General features: G+C 38.8%; 1 protein-coding gene and 1 long non-coding RNA gene across 2 annotated transcripts; both read right to left on the bottom strand.

Annotated features, from left to right (window-relative positions):
• Nucleotides 1-4,280: 4,280 nt before the first annotated feature.
• LOC128506800 (CMRF35-like molecule 2) lies at nt 4,281-9,657 on the bottom strand. The gene is made up of 6 exons (XM_053477391.1): nt 9,618-9,657; nt 8,975-9,295; nt 8,619-8,743; nt 5,926-6,010; nt 5,790-5,836; nt 4,281-4,717 (listed from the first exon to the last, which is right to left on the bottom strand). Exons 1-6 carry the CDS (start codon nt 9,655-9,657, stop codon nt 4,340-4,342), a joined length of 996 nt encoding a protein of 331 aa, XP_053333366.1. The 3' UTR covers nt 4,281-4,339.
• Nucleotides 9,658-10,968: 1,311 nt separating this feature from the next.
• LOC128506803 (uncharacterized) lies at nt 10,969-11,418 on the bottom strand. The gene is made up of 3 exons (XR_008355749.1): nt 11,338-11,418; nt 11,195-11,226; nt 10,969-11,102 (listed from the first exon to the last, which is right to left on the bottom strand). It is a non-coding gene; the product is annotated as an uncharacterized LOC128506803 (long non-coding RNA).
• Nucleotides 11,419-19,961: the final 8,543 nt, after the last annotated feature.

Here is a 19,961-nt window from a genome sequence, read left to right as displayed (position 1 = left end):
TCCCTGATAGACTAAAGGTTATCCTTTGTTTATGTTCTTCTTTCTCTGAGCTTTTGACTGGGTTTGCTGTAGGACTGAGGTACAAGCCCTCATGCCTCATAAGAATAACTTATTTCAAGTCAGTTCATTTATTTGACACACCTGTACCACACTTTCTAACCTAGGGTGTGGCACACTCAGTTTGCTCCTGGGTTTAAATATTACATGGGGAGTCACAGTGCTTATTTTTAATATATTAATTTTAGTATTTATATAAAATAGATGATGGCAATTGCATATAAATTGTAACAGCTAATGTAAATATAAAGTTTAGTGCAGTAAATTAGACCACCACGTGGTGGTTTGACACAACTTACCACTTTGTGCTATGAAGCGTTGAAAGCTTTGAAGCTTTGTGCAAGTTGGGCTGGAGATGACCCTGAGAGTCGGGGGAAAAGATACATTCAAGCATTTTAAGAATTATATATCATAATATAAAATACATATTCAAAACATTAATACCTACAGATTGGAAATGTTTCTATGTCTTCCAATGCATGTAACTTTCTGTCCACTCGGGAGCGCTATTGCACTGTCAATAAGGACTACTGAGTACAGCAACCGGCTGCACTCAAATATTTATATAGATTAAGGTTTATTAATTTATTGAGACAGTCATTTTCTAATTTATTTGCACTTCATGTGCCTGTTTCCATTTTAATTCTTTTTGCATTATCTGTATTTCTTACATGCCCTCATAGCTCCACCTTTCACAAAGCAACTTTTAGTCTTGTAAAACTTGAAATAGTTTTGTAAATAAAACTATAAAAATGTGTTTGTTTTGGTACCTTGGATCTTTTTTTTTCTCTGCAGAACAACGGCAAATAAAAGGGCAAATAGAAGCAGCACCAGAACCACAGACACAGCCGTGATGACGGTTGGAATTTCTGAAAAAGAAACATGATCATGGGTGGTACAGTGGTGTAGTAGTTGGCACTGTCGCCTTGCACCTCCAGGGTCTGGGTTTGATTCCCGTCTCTCTGTGCATGGTGTTTGCATGTTCTCCCTGTTCTTGGTGGGTTTCCTCTGGGTACTACGGTTTTCTCCCACAGTTCAAAGACCTACAGATTAGGCTAATTGATGTTCCCAAAATTTCCCGCAGTGTGTAAGTGAGTGTGGTTGTGTGTGTGTGTGTGTGTGTGTGTGTGTGTGCCCTGCAGTGTACAGGATATACCCCGCCTCATGCCCTAAGCCTCCTGGGATAGGCTCCAGATCCCCACAACCCTAAATGCAGAATAAAGCGGTATATAAAAGATGAGTGAGAAATATAATTATAATGCACATTGATATGGATCATTCCATAACATTTAGATCTTTTAATTTTACCTAAACAATTATACTGTATTTATTATTATAATAATAATAATAATAATAATTATTATTATTATTATTATAATTATTATTATTATAATTATTATTATTATTAATAATATTAATAATTATTATTTGTGTGTGTGTGTGTGTGTGCAAGTAAAGTGAAATTGAAAAGTGCAACAAGTATCTCTGCAGAGGTAAATGTCACACTTGGCCTGGACGCAGAGACGTTCCTGTTCAGTCTGGATCTCCTACTAAAGACTCCAGATTCTTTCTGTATGACGACACAACAGCCAAAGTCTTCACCGTCACCATCACTGATCTGAGAACAGAGGATGAAGGAACTTACTGGTGTGGGTTAAAGCGCAAAGGGACAAATATACTCAGCAAAAAAAGAAACGCCCCTTTTTCAGGACTGTGTATTTCAACAATAATGTTGTAAAAATCCAAATAACTTTACAGATCTTTATTGTAAAGGGTTTAAACAATGTTTTCCATGCATGTTCAATTAACCATAATCAATTAATTAACATGCACCTGTGGAATGGTCGTTAAGACCTTAACAGCTTACAGAAAGTAGGCATTTAAGGTCACAGTTCTAAAAACGCAGGACACTAAAGAGACTTGTAGGCATGCTGCAGGGAGGCATGAGGACCGCTGATGTGGCTAGGGCGATAAATCAACATGTCCGCACCGTGAGACCCCTAAGACGGCGCTACAGGGAGACAGGAAGGACGGCTGATCATCCTCGCGGTGGGAGACCACGTGTAACAACACCTGCACAGGATGGGTACATCCGAATATCACACCTGCGTGACAGGTACAGGATGGCCACAACAACTGCCCGAGTCACACCAGAAACACACAATCCCTCCATCAGTGCTCAGACTGTCCGCAATAGGCAGTCCATGAGGAGGAGATGCACTGCAGTACTTCAAGCAGCTGGTGGCCACACCAGATCCTGACTGGTACTTTTGATTTTGAGCCTCCCTTCATTCAGGGACACATTGTGAAACATTTGTAGTTTATGTCTTATGGTCTATATATATCTATATCTATCTATCTATCTATCTATATATATCTATATCTCTCTATATATATATATATATATATATATATATACATATATATAATTTAAGTAAAAATAGGGAAGGAAAGGGTTAAAGGAGCGAGGACAGAAAGAAAGGGAAGGAATGTTGTGCATGCGCAGGTCTAGTGGGCGGTGCTTCACTGGCATGCTGGCAAGAGGTGGGCAGTGGGAAAAGCTACACTCCTCGCTGTGTTTTAGAGTTCAGGGAGAAGCCCGAGATCATTAAAGGAGATGGCTTATCTGCCGTGACTCATTCATGGCCCCGCTCCTTCACACACCTGCAGACGGGGAGGCCGCCTAGCTAGTGAATTTCAGAGTGAGAAGCAATATTATATTTGGGCACACGCTCATCACAGGCACAAGCCATGACAATAATAAAAAATAAAATAATATGAAAGTAAAACTACTTATACAAAAAAACATCATACTATTCTGTGTTCAGAAAACGATTTGCAGAGCATCAGGCATCAGGACACCAGTGCAAGTTGCATGCATGAGAAAGCGCGCCATATATGGAGAAGGTGGCAAGGCGCTGTGTGGATGCTCTAGCTGTGTTCCAGAAACGAGAGTTCCAAGAAACACGTTTGCGAGGCAATTTTAAAAGTTTTGACTTAAATTACAGTGGAACCTTGGATTATGAGCATAATTTGTTCCAGAAGCGGCTCGTATTCCAAAACACTTGTAAACCAAATTAAATTTTCCCATAAGAAATAATGGAAACTCAAATAAAAAAAAAATTATAATAAAAAATAAATACATAAAAAGAATTAATACAAAATATTAGGTATAAATAAAACAAATTAACTTGCACTTTACTTTAAAAAAAAAAAGCCGGGCGCGAATCCCCTCTGTGTGTGGGTACTCCGGTTTTCTCCCACAGTCCAAAGATATGCAGGTTAGGCTAATTCGCGTTCCCAAATTGCCCATAGTGTGTGATTGTGTGTGTATGTGTGTGTGCCCTGTAATAGATTGGCAGCCTGTCCAGGGTGTACCCTGCCTTGTGGTATAGAAGATGAGTGAGTGAATGAGTGAGAGTGATTTAAAATGTCCTATATGATCAAAAAGCAATATATTTAGAAAAAGACAGGGAAAAGACAATATTTAATTGTTTATACAAAACGTTTAAATTGTCAGATAAATTAACATATTTCAGATAACTTTTTAATTTTTGTATGTTTTGTTCATAATATCATACTGTATACTGTTGTATTAAGTGCACAGAGCTATGATGAGCTGCTGTGGGTGAAGCTCTAATATCACTGAACGTGTCATTGTGTCTCCTACTGCTCTGTGTGCAGGAACCAAATAAATTGTAACATCATCCAAGTCCTGAGTGTGTGTGTGCTGATGATGGATGGAGCAAACCGAGTCAGATAGAGAAATTAAGAAGGTCACATATGCCACAAATTCCACAATTAAACTTACCCAAACCTTTATTAGTAATTAATATATTTTCTGAACTTTTGATTTTAAAAATACACTGAAACTGGTGAAACTAGAAATATAAAAACTGCATCTAAAATACAGTGCAGGAGGAATATTCACCAAGTAAGAAATATACAAAGTGTGTTGCTTTTATAGTAAACTACTACAGTATGTGACAGGATGATGTGGTGATTTGTGGTAGAAATCTTAACTTCAGGTCATCACAGGTGGAAGGGTGTCATGCCACAGGTGTTTTATTGTTTCATTTCTAATATTCCACATATATTTGACAATGATGATTGTTTAAAATATAAACTAATATCAGTTTATAATAATTATTTTATATATTTTTACATATTTTAAATATTTTTACATATTTTACAGTTAAACAGCTCTATAGTATAATGTAATATAATGGATGCTAATAAATTACAAATACAGCAGAATTATTATCATTCTAATGTATGCTAACTAGGTAACAGTAGCATATTCACTAGAGTTGTTTTCATGCTTGTAGATCACTGTTGGAGCTGCACCAGAGCTGGTGTCAAGATCCAGTGCTGCGTACGTTAGATGTTCACCAGATTCCACAACTGATGGTGGAGCAGCACTGACTGATGAGGGAACTGGGGGGAACTGAGCTGTGGAGTAGAAGTCCTGATCAGGAGGATCTGATGGGTGATCTACTGTAGTATAAACAGTTTCTGGATCATCAAAGGGAACTGTGGGTAATCCAGTGTTGGAATAAATCTCAGAGGGGTTTAAGGGAGGTGGAGCAGTGGAGTAAATTATGTTAGAAATACTTTTGTTGTCTTTAATCTCATCATAATCATAATCAGGACATGGAACCTGAGCACAAGGAGGAAAGCAAGTCTTATATACACAGTCTGAACCGGCTAGGTTATATTTAACAAATTTTCTGTCAGTGTTCTCATGTAGATAATTCAGCCAGACATACTGACATAAGTAACATGTCACAAGAGAGTAAACAATTAATGTTTCTTAATAATCCTTTTTTTTTTTTTTCTTTACATGCACCAGAGAGATTTTAAATTTCATACATCCAGTTGAGTCGGGCTTGTGCCCATGATAGTCTCAGTTTAATATGTTTCATTTACAGAAACCAAACCCAATATGGTTTACTTTGTAGCTGTTTAATGTTTATTACATTTTATGATTTGTTTTTGGTCAGATCAGTTGTAAAAGATGAATTTATAAGCTGATATAGATTTACTGTCAGCTTGAATAAATCCAGTTATTTTTCTTAGACCTCTCCTACCAACATGGTGTTTCCTTATCTTTGTAAGGAGCAGACTGACATTTGTATATAGCGGCCCTTACATAGGCCAGTTACAGGTACAGCCAGTTGCCACAACTAAGGCTACGTTTACACTGTCAGGTAAATGTGACGCAATTCAGATTTTTTGCTTATGTGTAACACATATCAGATATGTTCTACGTTTGTGTAAACAGGAAAAAAACGCATGCATTCTGATATTTTGAGATCGGTTTCAGGCCTCCTTCATATGTGGAAATAAATCAGCTATAAATCAGATGTGTTTTAATGTGATTGTCGTGTAAACAAACAGATCGGATTTTCTGAGGCATAGCATTCTGTACGCCATTAAAACTGCAACTTCTTCGCGGTTTAATGACGTAATGTTATTCTCCGGTGGTAGCGCGTGTGGAATTATAACATCGCAGGTGACATGGAAAAGGAAAAGCAAATTAAAAAAATTTATAAAAATTAAAACCTGTTTTAATTGCAGTTTCCTTTGTAACACACTCACTTTGTAACCCTGGTTGTGGTGCAGGTTTCCTGAGTTTGAGGGTCATCCTGTTTCCTTTTAAATACTCTTTTAAACAGAGTTTTTGTGGTTTGTAAAAATCAAAAATATTTTTTGGCAAAAACACAACTCACCACTTGGAAATTTGAGGAACTCTGGGCAGGTTGGACTGGAGATGAACCTGAGAATTGGGGGAAGATAATTCAATCATTTTGGGAATTACGCATCATAATATAATAATTAGTATAAAAATGTGTTTGTATTTGGTGCCTTTGATCTTTTTCCTCTGTAGGACAGTGGCGAATAAAAGGGCAACGAGAAGCAGCACTAAAACCACAGACACAGCCGTGATGACGTTTGACATTTCTGGAAGAGAAACATGATCATAATGCATATATAGTAATTATCATAATGCCCATAATTTTATCATTTTCCAATCATTTAGATATTTTAATGTAAATTGCACAATTACACAATTGTGGGTGTGTGTGCACGCACATGCATGCAGGCTTGTGTGTGTGCATGAAAATAAAGCGAAACTGAAGATATAAACGAGTCGTTGGTTTCATCACCTTCAAATGTCTCATGACCAAAAATAGAACACGTAGTCATACACAAACTAAACCTCACATAGTTTTATGCTGAATTATAATTGTTGTAAAAGTACTGGGCAGTGTTTCCAAAATAGTTATTATATTATTATTATTATTATTATTACTTGTTAACTAAACAGAATATCTTGAACAGATGGCATTTCTGCAGCACTACAGCTCTGTTCTTTGGCATGGTTTGTATCTCAAAGCTCAGTTTAGCAGTTCACATATGCAACAATGACTATAACAGAAAACTTAGTACAGTATGTTTGATTGACTTCCTGCTGGAGTCAGTTCAGAGTTTTCTTACTGCATTAAAGCCATTTTAGAGTTTGTTTGGAAGTGGACTAAAAACCATAAGTCTGTTAAAATTCTGCAACCAACTGGGATACTGTATGTTTACTGAAATTAAAGTAGACACTGATTACATGAGAACAGTCTGCCACATGAGATATACTGTACAGATTTCTTTACCAAAGTAAACACCAGGGAGGCAGCAGGACCTGATGGCCTTTCAGGTCGGCACTGACCGGCTAGTAGTGTTGAGTCAGATATTCAAGCCCTGGCACAGTCAGTAATCCTCATGTGCTGTAAACAGTCTATTATCATTACTGTCCTGAAGAAACCCCAACATGCCTGCTTTAATGACCCTGTACCCTGATCTCAGGTGTGATGAGAGAAATTGACAAGTTACAATCAATCTGTTACAAGGTGAACTGCTAAAGTGTTAAATTCTGTCATGAATCCAGAATATCTAATTGACGATACTGGCTTGTTATCTAATAAACACAGTAACGAAACAAATAACTCAACAAACCTACACAATATGTGTTAACAGTTAACAAGTTTTTTGTTTTAGTGTACTGAGGCAAAGAACAACACATTCATATTCACACAGACTAAACACTGCATGTATAAAAGACCCTGAGTTTATGGTGCATGTTTTCAAACCACTGAAACTGGAAATGTAGAAACCACACCTGTTCAGGCAAACCACACTGAGGGAGGTGTAAAGATCTGAATAAATACCAGACATGTGAAAGTACACTGATAGACTGCAGGTTTTATTTTTCATAAGCACATTATCGCTGTGGAATTATGTTCTTTACCTTTAGATTTAGATTTATTATTTGGTGAAATAACACTCCTGCACTATATGATTTAGAATGATATACTTAAAAAAAAGCCTTGTTCAAACATATTAAGTGTTTCTGCCATAATTTAAGCAGCATCAGTTTGCTCCCAGTGATGCAGGTATTTTCTGACATTACATATGGTACAGTAGGTGATTAGAAGGTACTGTGATGCAGTGTTTAAAAATAAATATGGATTATTATAAAACATATGAATAGATTTAAGTTTAAAGAAATGTGCTTAAAACATTTACACTCTCACATATTCAGGGGAACCTTGGAATGCGAGTAACCCAGTTTACGAGCATTCAGCAAGATGAGCAACAATTGGTAATACACTTTGACTTGATAAATAAGCGAGTCTTGATATACCAATTACAAATATCATCGAGTATCATGTGGCACACTTGAACTTCTTGTTTTGAAGCGGAGAGTCACGTGATTACAACTGAACCAATTGATCTTCTCCAAAGCATCTTTTAATTTGTGTTTGTATGTGTGTGTGTTCGCGCATGGGCTGGGTCCGTGTGCGTGCGTGCGTGCATGCTCGGGAGGGGAGTGGGAGTGTGTGGTGTGTGTGTGTGTGTGTGTGCTAAATAGCAACGCCCTTCCCCCGCTTCCTCCTCTCCTCTCTCTGCATCACTACAGCTCTGATTCTTTTTTGTAATAAAGTGAGTTTATTTAAGGATTTTTATGTTCAAAAAGAGCGGAGAACAAGCAGATGAATGAAGGAAGCGAAGAGCACATTTCCTATTTGTTTTTGTTGTAACTATTTCATGCCTTTCGGTTGTTGTCAATAAAAACACTACTAACATAACTGCAGTATCTGCATTATTACACTTTTCAAAAGTAAAGTGCAGGTTTATTTGTTTTATTTTTACTTAATATTTTGTATTCATTGTTTTATATGCATATTTTTGGGTTGTGAAACGAATAGTTTCAGGTCCCATTATTTCTTATGGGGTAAATTCACTTTGATATATGAGTGTTTTGATATACAAGCACACTTCCAGAATAAATTATGCTCACAATCCAAGGTTCCACTGTAATGTATTCTGTCCTGTAGTGGTTTGAACTTTGTTCTGTACTCATTTAAAAACATTTAAATAAAGTCTCATATAAGACATGTGATATAGTACATACCCTGAGATGGGGAAGCGATGGTTGAGAGGTTAGCATCTACTAGTTTAGCTGAAATAAAATTTTGACATGATGAATGATGTGAGAGAAATGTGATGAAGAGGTCGATGAAGAAGTTCATACCTGTTGTTGAGTGTGTTCTCTCAGCAGGCACTGATGTGCTCATTGAGTGTGTTGAAGTGGAGTGTGTGGTGTGTGAGACAGTACTGATGGAAGGATCATCTAAAAGTATTGTTTGTAGAAAAGAGTTTATCAAATTCTAGATCATTGATGATTCTAGATTAAATATCCAGACACTGAGCCTCATTCATCAATCATTCAGTTTAAAATCCAGATAAATGAGTTATGTTATACATTGTACATGGTGCTTTAATTATCTGTCAGAATGCAAATATGTTCATAATAAAGGAATTAATGAGATTTTTTTTTTACTCTCCTCTGTGTAACACTCACCTGTTTTAACCAGAAGCTGAATCTCTGTGTAAGAATCATACACTATCCCCTGTATCCCACACCAGTAAGTTCCTCCATCCTCTGGTCTCAGATCAGTGATGGTGACGGTGAAGACTTTGGCTGTTGTGTCGTCATACAGAGAGAATCTGGAGTCTTTATCAGGAGATTTAGAATCAACAGGAATGTCTTTTATGCGCACAACAGAACATCGTCCTCTGCAGAGATACTTTGTCTTCTCTTCATACCCAGATGTGTAGGGACATTTAATCTGAACTGATCGTCCTCTGTATCCAGTTACTGTAGTTACAGCATCAGTACCAGCTGGAGAATAATATACAGTGGAATGAAATATGATCCAGGACCATGGTGTAACATATAAGACCAAAATGAAGCTCAGTATCCAGGAATATTAAAGTGTAAACATTGTTAAGGTTTGTGTGTGTGTGTGTGTGTGTGTGTGTGTGTGTGTGTGTGTGCATGTGTGTACTTCAGTACAAGTTTGAATAAGCAATATAACATAACACACTCAGACTAATAGTCCAACTCATGCATGTCATGTAGAATGTCCATCAGTGCAAAGCTTTAATGTGACACTGATACTGAACACTGAGACTGATGAGGATTTGGAAGTGTTTGTACTTACCTAGAATCAGGCAGAAGGTGAAGATGAGGACCATCTCCATTCTACATCCAGACTCACAAACTCCTCAAATAATAATAAGTAACTTTTCGTTTTCATACACACACACACTCTCTGTCTCTGTGACTGTACAGTGTCTATTTGTGTGATGTTTGTAAAAAGTAACGTCACGTCCACTTCCACTTTTAAACCAGTGACAGAAAACCACTCAGGAAGTGTGTGTGTGAAATGTCGATCTCAGCTGCTGTAGACACGCTTTTGAATTAGGAAGATATGTCTGGTGTTAAACTTATTAACAGTGAAATTGTGTACTGCACTGTAAACTGTAATTCTGTCATTTTTTATCAGTTTACTATATTTTTATTGACTTATATGTGTTGCCTTACATGTACAGTTCCCTGTCACTGTTTAATACTTTGTGTCCCTTACTGCCCCCTGGAGGACACAGTGTAAAAGTGGAAGAAACCATGTGTGAACAGTTCAAGAAAAAAATAACCATGTGGGTCAATATCATAATAACGTGCCTTTGAGACCTCATCATAAATATAAATAATAATAAAAGATTTAAGATTTTTCATTAAACTTATTTTTCAATCAAATGAAGCAGATCTGTAGGCTGTTAGAAATGCATGTTCGTTCAAACTCCAGCAACTCTTATAAATAATCAGCATGTGGACAACATATAAGCAAGTCATAAAATATGTCCACACTGTCATGGATGGACTGATTTAATAATCAGACAGTGGATCTTCAGTTAGTGAAGTGATTTACTGTTGGTGATGACTGTGTACTGTTTATCACGTATTTTGACTTTCTGATTTTTTCATGTTTATTAATATTTCACCATTATATCTTAGACATGTTAATTTTTACAGCATCACCCCACAAACACCATGTAATGAAAATCAGGGAATATTAGTGTAAGTACTCAATTTACTTACAGCAGTTGTTTTAACCTCCATTAAAGAAAGACTAAATGATTAATCTTTGTATTTTGCATTGTCCAGTTTCTGAAAAGGGCAGTTCCCCCAAAATTACAAGGTGTTGACAAATACAGAATGCAGAATAATAAAACCTCAGCATTTTATAATTTTGTAACGTGTTTAATGTTTAATGATAATTTGGTGATTGTGATGAGGACACCAATGACACTTTATAGGGATAATAATGCATGTGCTTAATGAGAGACAGGGAGAAAAAAAAAAGAAGAAAAAGACACTGTAAAATTATTGCTTAAAAAACTACTATGTGAGGAGGAAAAAACAAGCACTTTATTCATTCATATACATTTTGTATTGCAATTTTACTCAAGGTCAGACTTTGGTAGATTGAATCTGATTGGTTATTAGTTGAGGTCAGACTCTGGTAGATTGAATCTGATTGGTTTGTGGCTGGGTCTAGACTCTGATATACAGATTCGGGTAAATCGTCTTTTTCTCTTGATTGAAGAGGAAGCAAATGTTGGTCATTTTCACCGTTACCATTTGACTGAAAGAGAAAAAGAAAAAAAAATAATTTGATTAGTTATGAGCAAAGGGTTTGTGTAAGTAATACCTGAACAAATCAGTGGGAGTCTGTACCTCTCTGGGAGATTGTGTGACTGTTTCAGAGCCTGAAGAGGGATCAGAAAGTCAATAAAATAAATATCGAAAGTCAGGGTAATGTTGCTTTTTAAATTTGAGTTTAAAGTAAATCTTTTCACAAAAGAAAAATTAGGTTTTACCTCGACGTTTTATTGTGCAAACGGTGAGAATCACAGCAACAGCTAAAAACACTGCACCTGTACTGATCATGATATAGCCAGCAATACCTAAAAAGGCTGTACAGGACACAAACAGCATCATAAATGTTTAAATCTCATTAAAATATGTAAGTGAAGTAAGATAAGATGAGACGAGATAAGGAAAGATTAGATAAAATGAGATGAGATAAGGCAGCATTAAACACCCTAACATAAAAACTAGAGAGTAAAATATAATCACTGTAATCATGTGTCCTAAATAGCAACGCCCTTCCCCCGCTTCCTCCTTTCCTCTCTCTGCATCACTGCAGTTCTGATTCTTTTTGTAATAAAGTGAGTTTATTTAAGGATTTTTATTTTCAAAAAGAGTGGAGAACAAGCCAATAAATGAAGAAAGCAGAGAGCACATGTGTAATTTGTTTTTGTTGTAACTATTTCATGCCTTTCTGTTGTTGTCAATAAAAACACAAATTACAGAACTGCTTTATCTGTGTTATTACACTTTTCAAAGGTAAAGTGCAGGTTTATTTGTTTTATTTTTACTTAATATTTTGTATTCATTGTTTTTATATGAATATTTTTGGGTTGTGGAACGAATAGTTTTAGTTCCCATTATTTCTTATGGGGTAAATTCACTTTGATATATGAGTGTTTTGATATACAAGCACACTTCCAGAATGAATTATGCTCACAATCCAAGGTTCCACTGTAATGTATTCTGTCCTGTAGTGGTTTGAACTTTGTTCTGTACTCATTTAAAAATGTTTAAATAAAGTCTCATATAAGACATGTGATATAGTACATACCCTGAGATGGGGAAGCGGTGCTGGAGATGTTAGCATCTAGTAGTTTGGCTGAAATAAAATTTTGACACGATGTATGATGTGAGAGAAATATGATGAAGAGGTCGATGAAAAAGTTTATACCTGATGATGAGTGTGTTCTCTGAGCAGGCACTGATGTGCTCATTGTGTGTTGAAGTGGAGTGTGTGGTGTGTGAGACAGTACTGATGGAAGGATCATCCATCAGTAAGGTACATCCATCCATAGAAAAGAGTTTATCAAATTTTAGAGCATTGATGAACATGGATTAAATATCCAGACATTGAGCCTCATTCATCAATAATTCAGTTTAAAATCTAGATAAATGAGTTATGTTATACATTGTACATGGTGCTTTAATTATCTGTCAGAATGCAAATATGTTCATAATTAAGGAATTATTAAAGTTTTTTTACTCTCCTCTGTGTAACACTCACCTGTTTTAACCAGAAGCTGAATCTCTGTGTAAGAATCATACACTCTACCCTCTATCCCACACCAGTAAGTTCCTCCATCCTCTGGTCTCAGATCAGTGATGGTGACGGTGAAGACTTTGGCTGTTGTGTCGTCATACAGAGAGAATCTGGAGTCTTTAGCAGGAGATTTAGAATCAACAGGAATGTCTTTTATGCGCACAACAGAACATCGTCCTCTGCAGAGATACTTTGTGCTCTTTTCATATCCAGATGTGTAGTTACATTTAATCTGAACTGATCGTCCTCTGTATCCAGTTACTGTAGTTACAGCATCAGTACCAGCTGGAGAATAATATACAGTGGAATGAAATATGATCCAGGACCATGGTGTAACATATAAGACCAAAAGGAAGCTCAGTATCCAGGAATATTAAAGTGTAAACATTGTTAAGGTTTGTGTGTGTGTGTGTGTGTGTGTGTGTGTGCATGTGTGTACTTCAGTACAAGTTTGAATAAGCAATATAACATAACACACTCAGACTAATAGTCCAAATCAGGCATGTCATGTAGAATGTCCATCAGTGCAAAGCTTTAATGTGACACTGATACTGAACACTGAGACTGATGAGGATTTGGAAGTGTTTGTACTTACCTAGAATCAGGCAGAAGGTGAAGATGAGGACCATCTCCATTCTACATCCAGACTCACAAACTCCTCAGATAATAATAATTAATAATGTCCTGTTAGTTATCATACACACACTCACTGTCTCTGTCTCTGTGGTTGTACAGGGTCTGTTTGTGTGATGTTAGTAGACGGTAATGTCACGTCCACTTCCACTTTTGAGCCAGTGACAGAAAACCACTCAGGAAATGTGTGTGTGAGGTGTCTAAATCAACTGCTGTAAAAATGTTTTCAAATTAGGAAGTTCTGGTGTTAAACTTATTAACAGTGCATTAGTGTACTTTACTGCAAACTAAAATGCACTTGTATTTTTTTTCTTTTTTTATTCCCAGTCAGTGATAAATTAATAGATTATATTTTTTGCCATGCATGTATAACTGTCTGTCACTGTTCATTAGTATGTGACAGAATGCCCACACTGCCCCCTAAAGGTAAAAACTGGAAGAAATCGTGTGTGAAGAAAAAATAACCATGTGGGTCAATATTACTATACAGTTCTGTTAAGACCTCATTATATATATATATATATATATATATATATATATATATATATATATATATAAATAAAAATCTGAGATTTTCCATTCAACTTTATATTATTTAACTGTTATTAAGTAAACTTTAGGCTGTTAGAAACGCATGATAGACAAACTCCAGCACTTCTCATAAATAAACTGCATGTAGAAAACATAGGTGTAACGGTACGCCAAGTCACGCCCTCTGCTCAAGCCAGGTCATGATCTCCTGCAACTCCTTTCCACACTCCATTCCGTTGCTTCCATTTTGCCGCCTCATTCATTCATGCTCGAGCACACCTGCGCCTCATCTCATTCATCACTCGCACTCTATATAATTCTTTCTCAGACAGCGAACTCTTGCCGAATTATTGCGTGCTCCAAGCCAAGTGTTTTTGTGTCGTGTTTTACTAAAATATACATTTTTTGCCTTTCACGTTGTTGACCTTTTTCTCCCCTAGTTACGCCTTTGCTTCACGATTTGGAATTGTTTGCGTCGTTGACTGATAACCCGGCTTTGAACATTTGCTTTCCCTTTCGACTGCGACTCTGTCTAAACCCATAGGATCACTGCAGCTCTGATCTCGCTCGGCTGCTGCTGCTCTCCCTCTACCGGCGCGCCGGATTCAGTACGCGCGCAGCGGACTTCATCTCTCCACACTTCATCTCCACACTTCATCTCTCCACACTCTGCTGCAGCTTTTGTCCAGCCTGCGCGTTCTCAGCAGCGTGCGCTCTGCTGGCCACCGCGCACGCTCTGTGCCACTCGCTCCTTTGCTCCTATCTACAGCCCCTGCTCAGCCACGCCACAGCTCACTTCAAAGTATTTTTTTTTATTTCAATCTCCTCCTTTTGACTTTCATTTTCTGCGTTAAATTGGTGGTATTTAAATAAAGTAACTTTCCTTTTGATTATAATTAATCTGTTTTGACCTTGACATTGTGCATTAAAATCAGTTATATTGAACATTTTCTGTTGTGTCTGCTTTTGGGTCCTCCAAGCCTGCCTCACACAGACCACCCCTGACAATAGGAGCAAGTCACAAAATATGTCCACCCTGTCACGGACAAATTCACAGAAACATTTTATTCACATACTAATTAGAAAATATGCATTTTCATAAATATATATTGTCCTCTTTTCAACAATATATAATATTTAATGGGAAACTTCTGTTGAAAATAAATCCAAAATGTGGCAAAAAAAACTGTAAAATGACAGATGACAGGGTGGCCTTTTTTTGGCTAAAATTAGCATTTAATTATCACACGGTGAGCCTTCAGTTTCCATAGTGAGTCACTTGTAAAGGTATGATTTTTTTTCCTTTTTTTTCTTAATTCTTAAACAGTATTTAAGAATTTTTGATATGGGGGGGGGGGTATGAGTGCAAAGACGTCATTTATTTACAGCAGACCTCAACTCAAATAAATCACATTGGTGGTTTCTGAGCCCTAGCATAAGAAGGACAGGAACATACAGTAAATTTTGTTACATAAATATAGACATCAGTGTTTTACAGTGATGACTAATCAGCCAATTAACACTTTGCAGTATGGAAAGGCTGTTTTCAACATTAAATTAAATGTGCTACTGTACTATGATTAAACTGGAGCCTGTTTATTAGCTAGGGCAAAACACTCTTGGTGTCAGATTCTGAAACGATAAGCATGAGGATAATTAAGTTTTCCCTATAACACTTGGTCCTTGAGAATGTAGCCCCCAGGATTTTCTGTTCCTCACACAAGAGAATACCTCTAATACCTCTAACCTCGCAGTGGGATGTTGTCCTTTTATTGACTTTATATGCAAACATAAAATCGAAAAAAAAAAAAAAGTACAAGCCCCGAAATACTCAAACGCTTCAGAACAAAATCTTAGTACAACAGGTCTCTTTATATACCCTGTGAATCGCAGCTTGTTATAAATGTTTTAAGATCATCTGTCAAAAGAATGTCCTTGTGATCCAGCAGTTAACGTTACTATCCTCACAATGGGAAGTAGATCTTTTATAGACTTTATATGCTAGCAGTTACAACTCATGCAAAATAAATCAAAATACAATAGATGTGTATAACTAAGCTAAATGTTTTTAAAGATAACAAATAAGTACAAGGACCTACATACCCAAAAGCTTAAAATCTTTAGAACCAAATCTAAATACATACAGTAAGGCCCCCATATATGCCCTGGCTTTGTGACTTACTGTATGTTTTCACAATATATCCCTACCAGCTTCTCTAGAGTTTAGTTTTACCATTAAAGGTCATCATAGAGTTTCGAGTTGTGGTTACTTGTTAGCTCTAAGGATAAAAAAAATAAAAGTTGATTAATGTAAAAATAGCCTGATAACAAGATGCTAACTGCATCCACATACTAGACAATTCACAGACTATCCTGAATGCATTGATTACAAAATATCTTTCTCTCTGCAGGGGCCGCTACAGCTTGATTATGCAGTGCCAGTTCTTGAGTACCTGCTGCAAGCTCTTTACAAAGCTTTTGGACAGCTGTTCTCTCCTTCCCAGCTGGCTTTCGTTTGACCTGCATCTCAGCAAGGTGTTTGTAAAACATCCCAATCAAACAACACTGGACCCTATGAGTTTGTACAACATTTCAGATTCTCCAGAGTTTGATTTCCTTAACAGATTCTGCAGTTTTGGTTCCCTTTCAAAGGCTACACTCGATGCTGCGTGAAAACGCTATGGGAACATCTTGTCATGTTGCCGGTTGTGAAGCATGTGTGTATCAAACACGCCAAATTTTGGCTTATATAACCTTGGTCGGGTGACGTCATCTGATGAGACGCACCTGCAGGTTATAAATAGGAGTGAACCGGAAACATTCCTCAGATCTTTTGTCTTCACTGACCTTGTTGTGTTTGCGTGTGTGTTTAAACCAGCAAAATAAGAAAGTGTTTAACTCACCGATATGGTAGAGTTTTAAACGATATGTCCCTCCGTGTGTATAATCCATATCGGAGGGCGATCTCTACACTTTACTGCTTCGATTAAGTGCTACGCGCGCGCCTCGCATTCCGAGCCGCCGCGCATTCCTGGGGCTTAAACACGTGCATCCGGCAGAGCAGTGAGAAACGGATTTAAAACTCCTTTCTTTCGCGTTCTCATGGAATCGGGAAATCCCTCTGTCCGCTCGCAAGCGCGCGCCGCGCTTCTTGTGAATGGGCAAGGATAAACATCCTCTCTTGCTTTCGCGGAGATGATAATAGCTCTAAGCACTTAAAAAAAAAATAAAATAAAATAAAAAAATAGACGGCAGGTTCTGTCGGGTGGCCGGGGGCGGAGCCTCAATGACGCTCTCCCCCCCTTTTCTTAGCAATCTCCATATAAGTTAACCCTTTCATGGAGTAAGCTGTATTCATCCCGTGTTTTCCTGCCATCAACTTATTTATTTATTTAAATATAATTGAGGTAGAAACGCGGAGTTATATGATGACACCCAGATAGAAGAGACGCTTCCAGGCTATCTCTCTTCTGGGACATCATCCTTCCTGAAAAGCTATTACTTCCTTTCAAGCTGTGTAGACTTTTTATCTTCCCTGAAGGGAAAAGCTTTTCAGGCAGCAGGTCAGGTTGGTGCTCCATTGCACACCATGGCGGTTTTGCACGCCTACCAGGCTGACCTGCTGAGAGACTTGAGTACTGGCGGGGCTCTGCAAGGTAAGGCGTACTGGATTTACGCCGGGCCACAGACTTGTCTCTTCGTGCAACAAAGCAGACGGCTCGTGCTATCGGCCGTTTTATGGCTGCTATGGTCTCCGCGGAGAGGCACTTGTGGTTGAATCTCAGGGGCATTAAGGAAAAGGATCGTGTATTCCTCCTCGATGCCCCATCTCGCCTCCCGGCCTACTTGGCGATGTCGTTAACTCGATCGCCACTAGGTTCATGAGGCGGAGTTATATAACAAGCCTTCGGGAAATTCCTTCCCCGCCTTGCTCAAGAGTCGGGACTGTCGGCCACCCAGTCTCGACCGGGTCTGACTGTTGCGAGGCATGAAACACACAAGAAGAGATCCGCCTCAAAAGAGGTCAGACTGGCATATTGTCTTCACAAAGAAGCCCTGAGGTTCAACAGGATCGTGGGGGGTGGCCCCCCAATGGGGAGAGGCACGCAGAATTCCTTTTAAAGAATGAAGTGTTCTCCCTGGCACCCCCAGGAGGTTGGTGTTCTTGCTCCGCCACCGCTGGTGTTTTCGGGCAACTCCAGTCTCCAATAAAATTGTTAGTTCTTCGGGTTTTTCCTGCCGTGTTTCAGGATGCCGAACATCTAACATCCCCCCCGTTTAACCAAGCCGCTGAGCTTTGCCCCTTTCTGAGAAACTGGCAGCGTGGAAGCTACTGCCAAGTATATCTCCTTGGGCACTAAGCACTGTACAGAGAAACTACAGGATTCAGTTCTCACATCACCCTCCGCGTTTCAATGGCGTGGTCTCCACCTCCACGAAACCGGAAAGTGCAAGAGGAACGGGGGGCTGAGTCCAATTTTTTTTTTTTTTTTTTTTTTTTTAGATTTGCGGGCCTTACCGCTATCTAAAAATAAATCAATGGAAATATTGCCACAACACAGGAGGTTCCTGAGGTTCGCTTTCGGGGGCGAAGCTTACCAGTATCGGGTCCTTCCATTTGGTCTAGCTTTTTCACCCGCACATACACAAAATACATGGATGTAGTTCTGGCTCTTACGACTCCAGAGCATCCGTATTAAATTACATGACTGGCTGGCCCAGTCTCAGAAGCTAGCGCTTCGACATCAGCATGTCGTTCTAGCTAATCTTTGTTTCCTAGGATTGAGATCCAATGCCATGAAAGCATGCTCTTTCCTGTTTAGAGGACAACATTTTTGGGTGTCACATGGAATTTGGGCGTAAGCGGGCACAGCTGTCTCCCGCTCGTGTCGAATCCATTCTCAACACCGTCAAGGAAATCAAGCTAGACCAGAAAGTGACCATCACTTTCAGAGATCTTAGCTCTCATGGCAGCTGTATCCACGGTGACACCTTTGGACCTTCTGCACATGAGAGCATTTCAGTTGTGGCTAAGAACCAGGGGATTTTACTCTAGGGCCAATCCCCAATAAGGGCTACGCGCCAGGTGCTTCGTACCCTTCCTATGTGGTTCAGACCCCGGTTTCTGACTCTGGGTCCCACTCTAAGTTCGTCTTGTCGTCACAGATGCTAACAACAGACGCTTTCCTCGTGGGCTGGGGTGCGGTCTTAAATGACCGTCCAGCCCAAGGAAGCTGGAGAGGCCATCTTTTTGCGCGGCACATCAATTGCCTCAAAATCATGGCTCTATTTCAGGCCCTAAAGCACTTCCTCCAGCAGTTGAGACTACCATGTCCTAGTGCGGGTGGACAACACTATGGCAGTCTCATATATTAATCGCCAGGGCTGACTGTGCTCGCGCCGCTAAATAGCTAGCGCACCAGATTCCTGTCCCTCAGGGCGATTTACATTCTGGGAAAATTTCATGTAGCGTAGGTGGACCTCTTTGCCTCGCAAGATCAACAAATGTCCCCTTTACTACTCTCCGACTCTAAGTCAAGCTGGTCTTCCAGCCAGCGTAATTAAGACTATTCTAAGTACTAGGACTGCCTCCCCTCAAATAGAATGTATTTGAAAAGCTGGTGCATGACGAAGCAGGTAGACCCAGTCCACTGCCGAATTGTTTCAGTGCTGGAGTTTCTGCAGAAAAAATTTGTCCTCTGGCTTGTGCCCCTTGTTGAACCACTAGAGTCAGCGCCTCAGATTTCTGACCCTTAAGATGTTTTTTTTTTTTTTTTTAAATGGTGTTACCTCTCTAAGAGGAGCGGACAGCTATTGCCCTCTCCTATGAGGCGCGTGAGCTCACTTCGCCTCCAGGAATCAGGGCTCATTCAACCAGGGGAATCGCCTCATCAATTGCATTAGCAAGAGGTATTCCCTTGCAGCAAGTATGTGACACGGAGGGTTGGTCCTCTCCGCACACATTTGCCACCATGCATCCTATTGTTTTGAAGCCTTCTGTCCTCCGCCTTTACAACTTCGGAGCAGGAGAGACATCACTTACTGTGCCCAGTACGTGCTCTTCAGATTTACATCCACCGCATTAGCATAAGTCAGAGCAGCATAAGTCAGAGCAGCTTTTACATGTTTTGAAGCCGCAAGCTGCGT

Source organism: Clarias gariepinus, chromosome 18, assembly GCF_024256425.1.
Source record: "Clarias gariepinus isolate MV-2021 ecotype Netherlands chromosome 18, CGAR_prim_01v2, whole genome shotgun sequence".
NCBI lineage: Eukaryota > Metazoa > Chordata > Actinopteri > Siluriformes > Clariidae > Clarias > Clarias gariepinus.
This window is presented reverse-complemented; position numbering and strand designations above follow the sequence as displayed.

Excerpts from the sequence above, each read along its gene's own strand:
- LOC128506800 (XM_053477391.1), bottom strand. The coding sequence starts at position 9,657 with ATGGAGATGGTCCTCATCTTCACCTTCTGCCTGATTCTAG. Across the intron at positions 6,011-8,618 it reads ACTTCTTCATCGACCTCTTC|GTCATCACGGCTGTGTCTGT; the intron begins ATCACATTTCTC and ends GAAATGTCAAAC. Across the intron at positions 5,837-5,925 it reads ACAGAGGAAAAAGATCAAAG|GTTCATCTCCAGTCCAACCT; the intron begins GCACCAAATACA and ends CCCAATTCTCAG.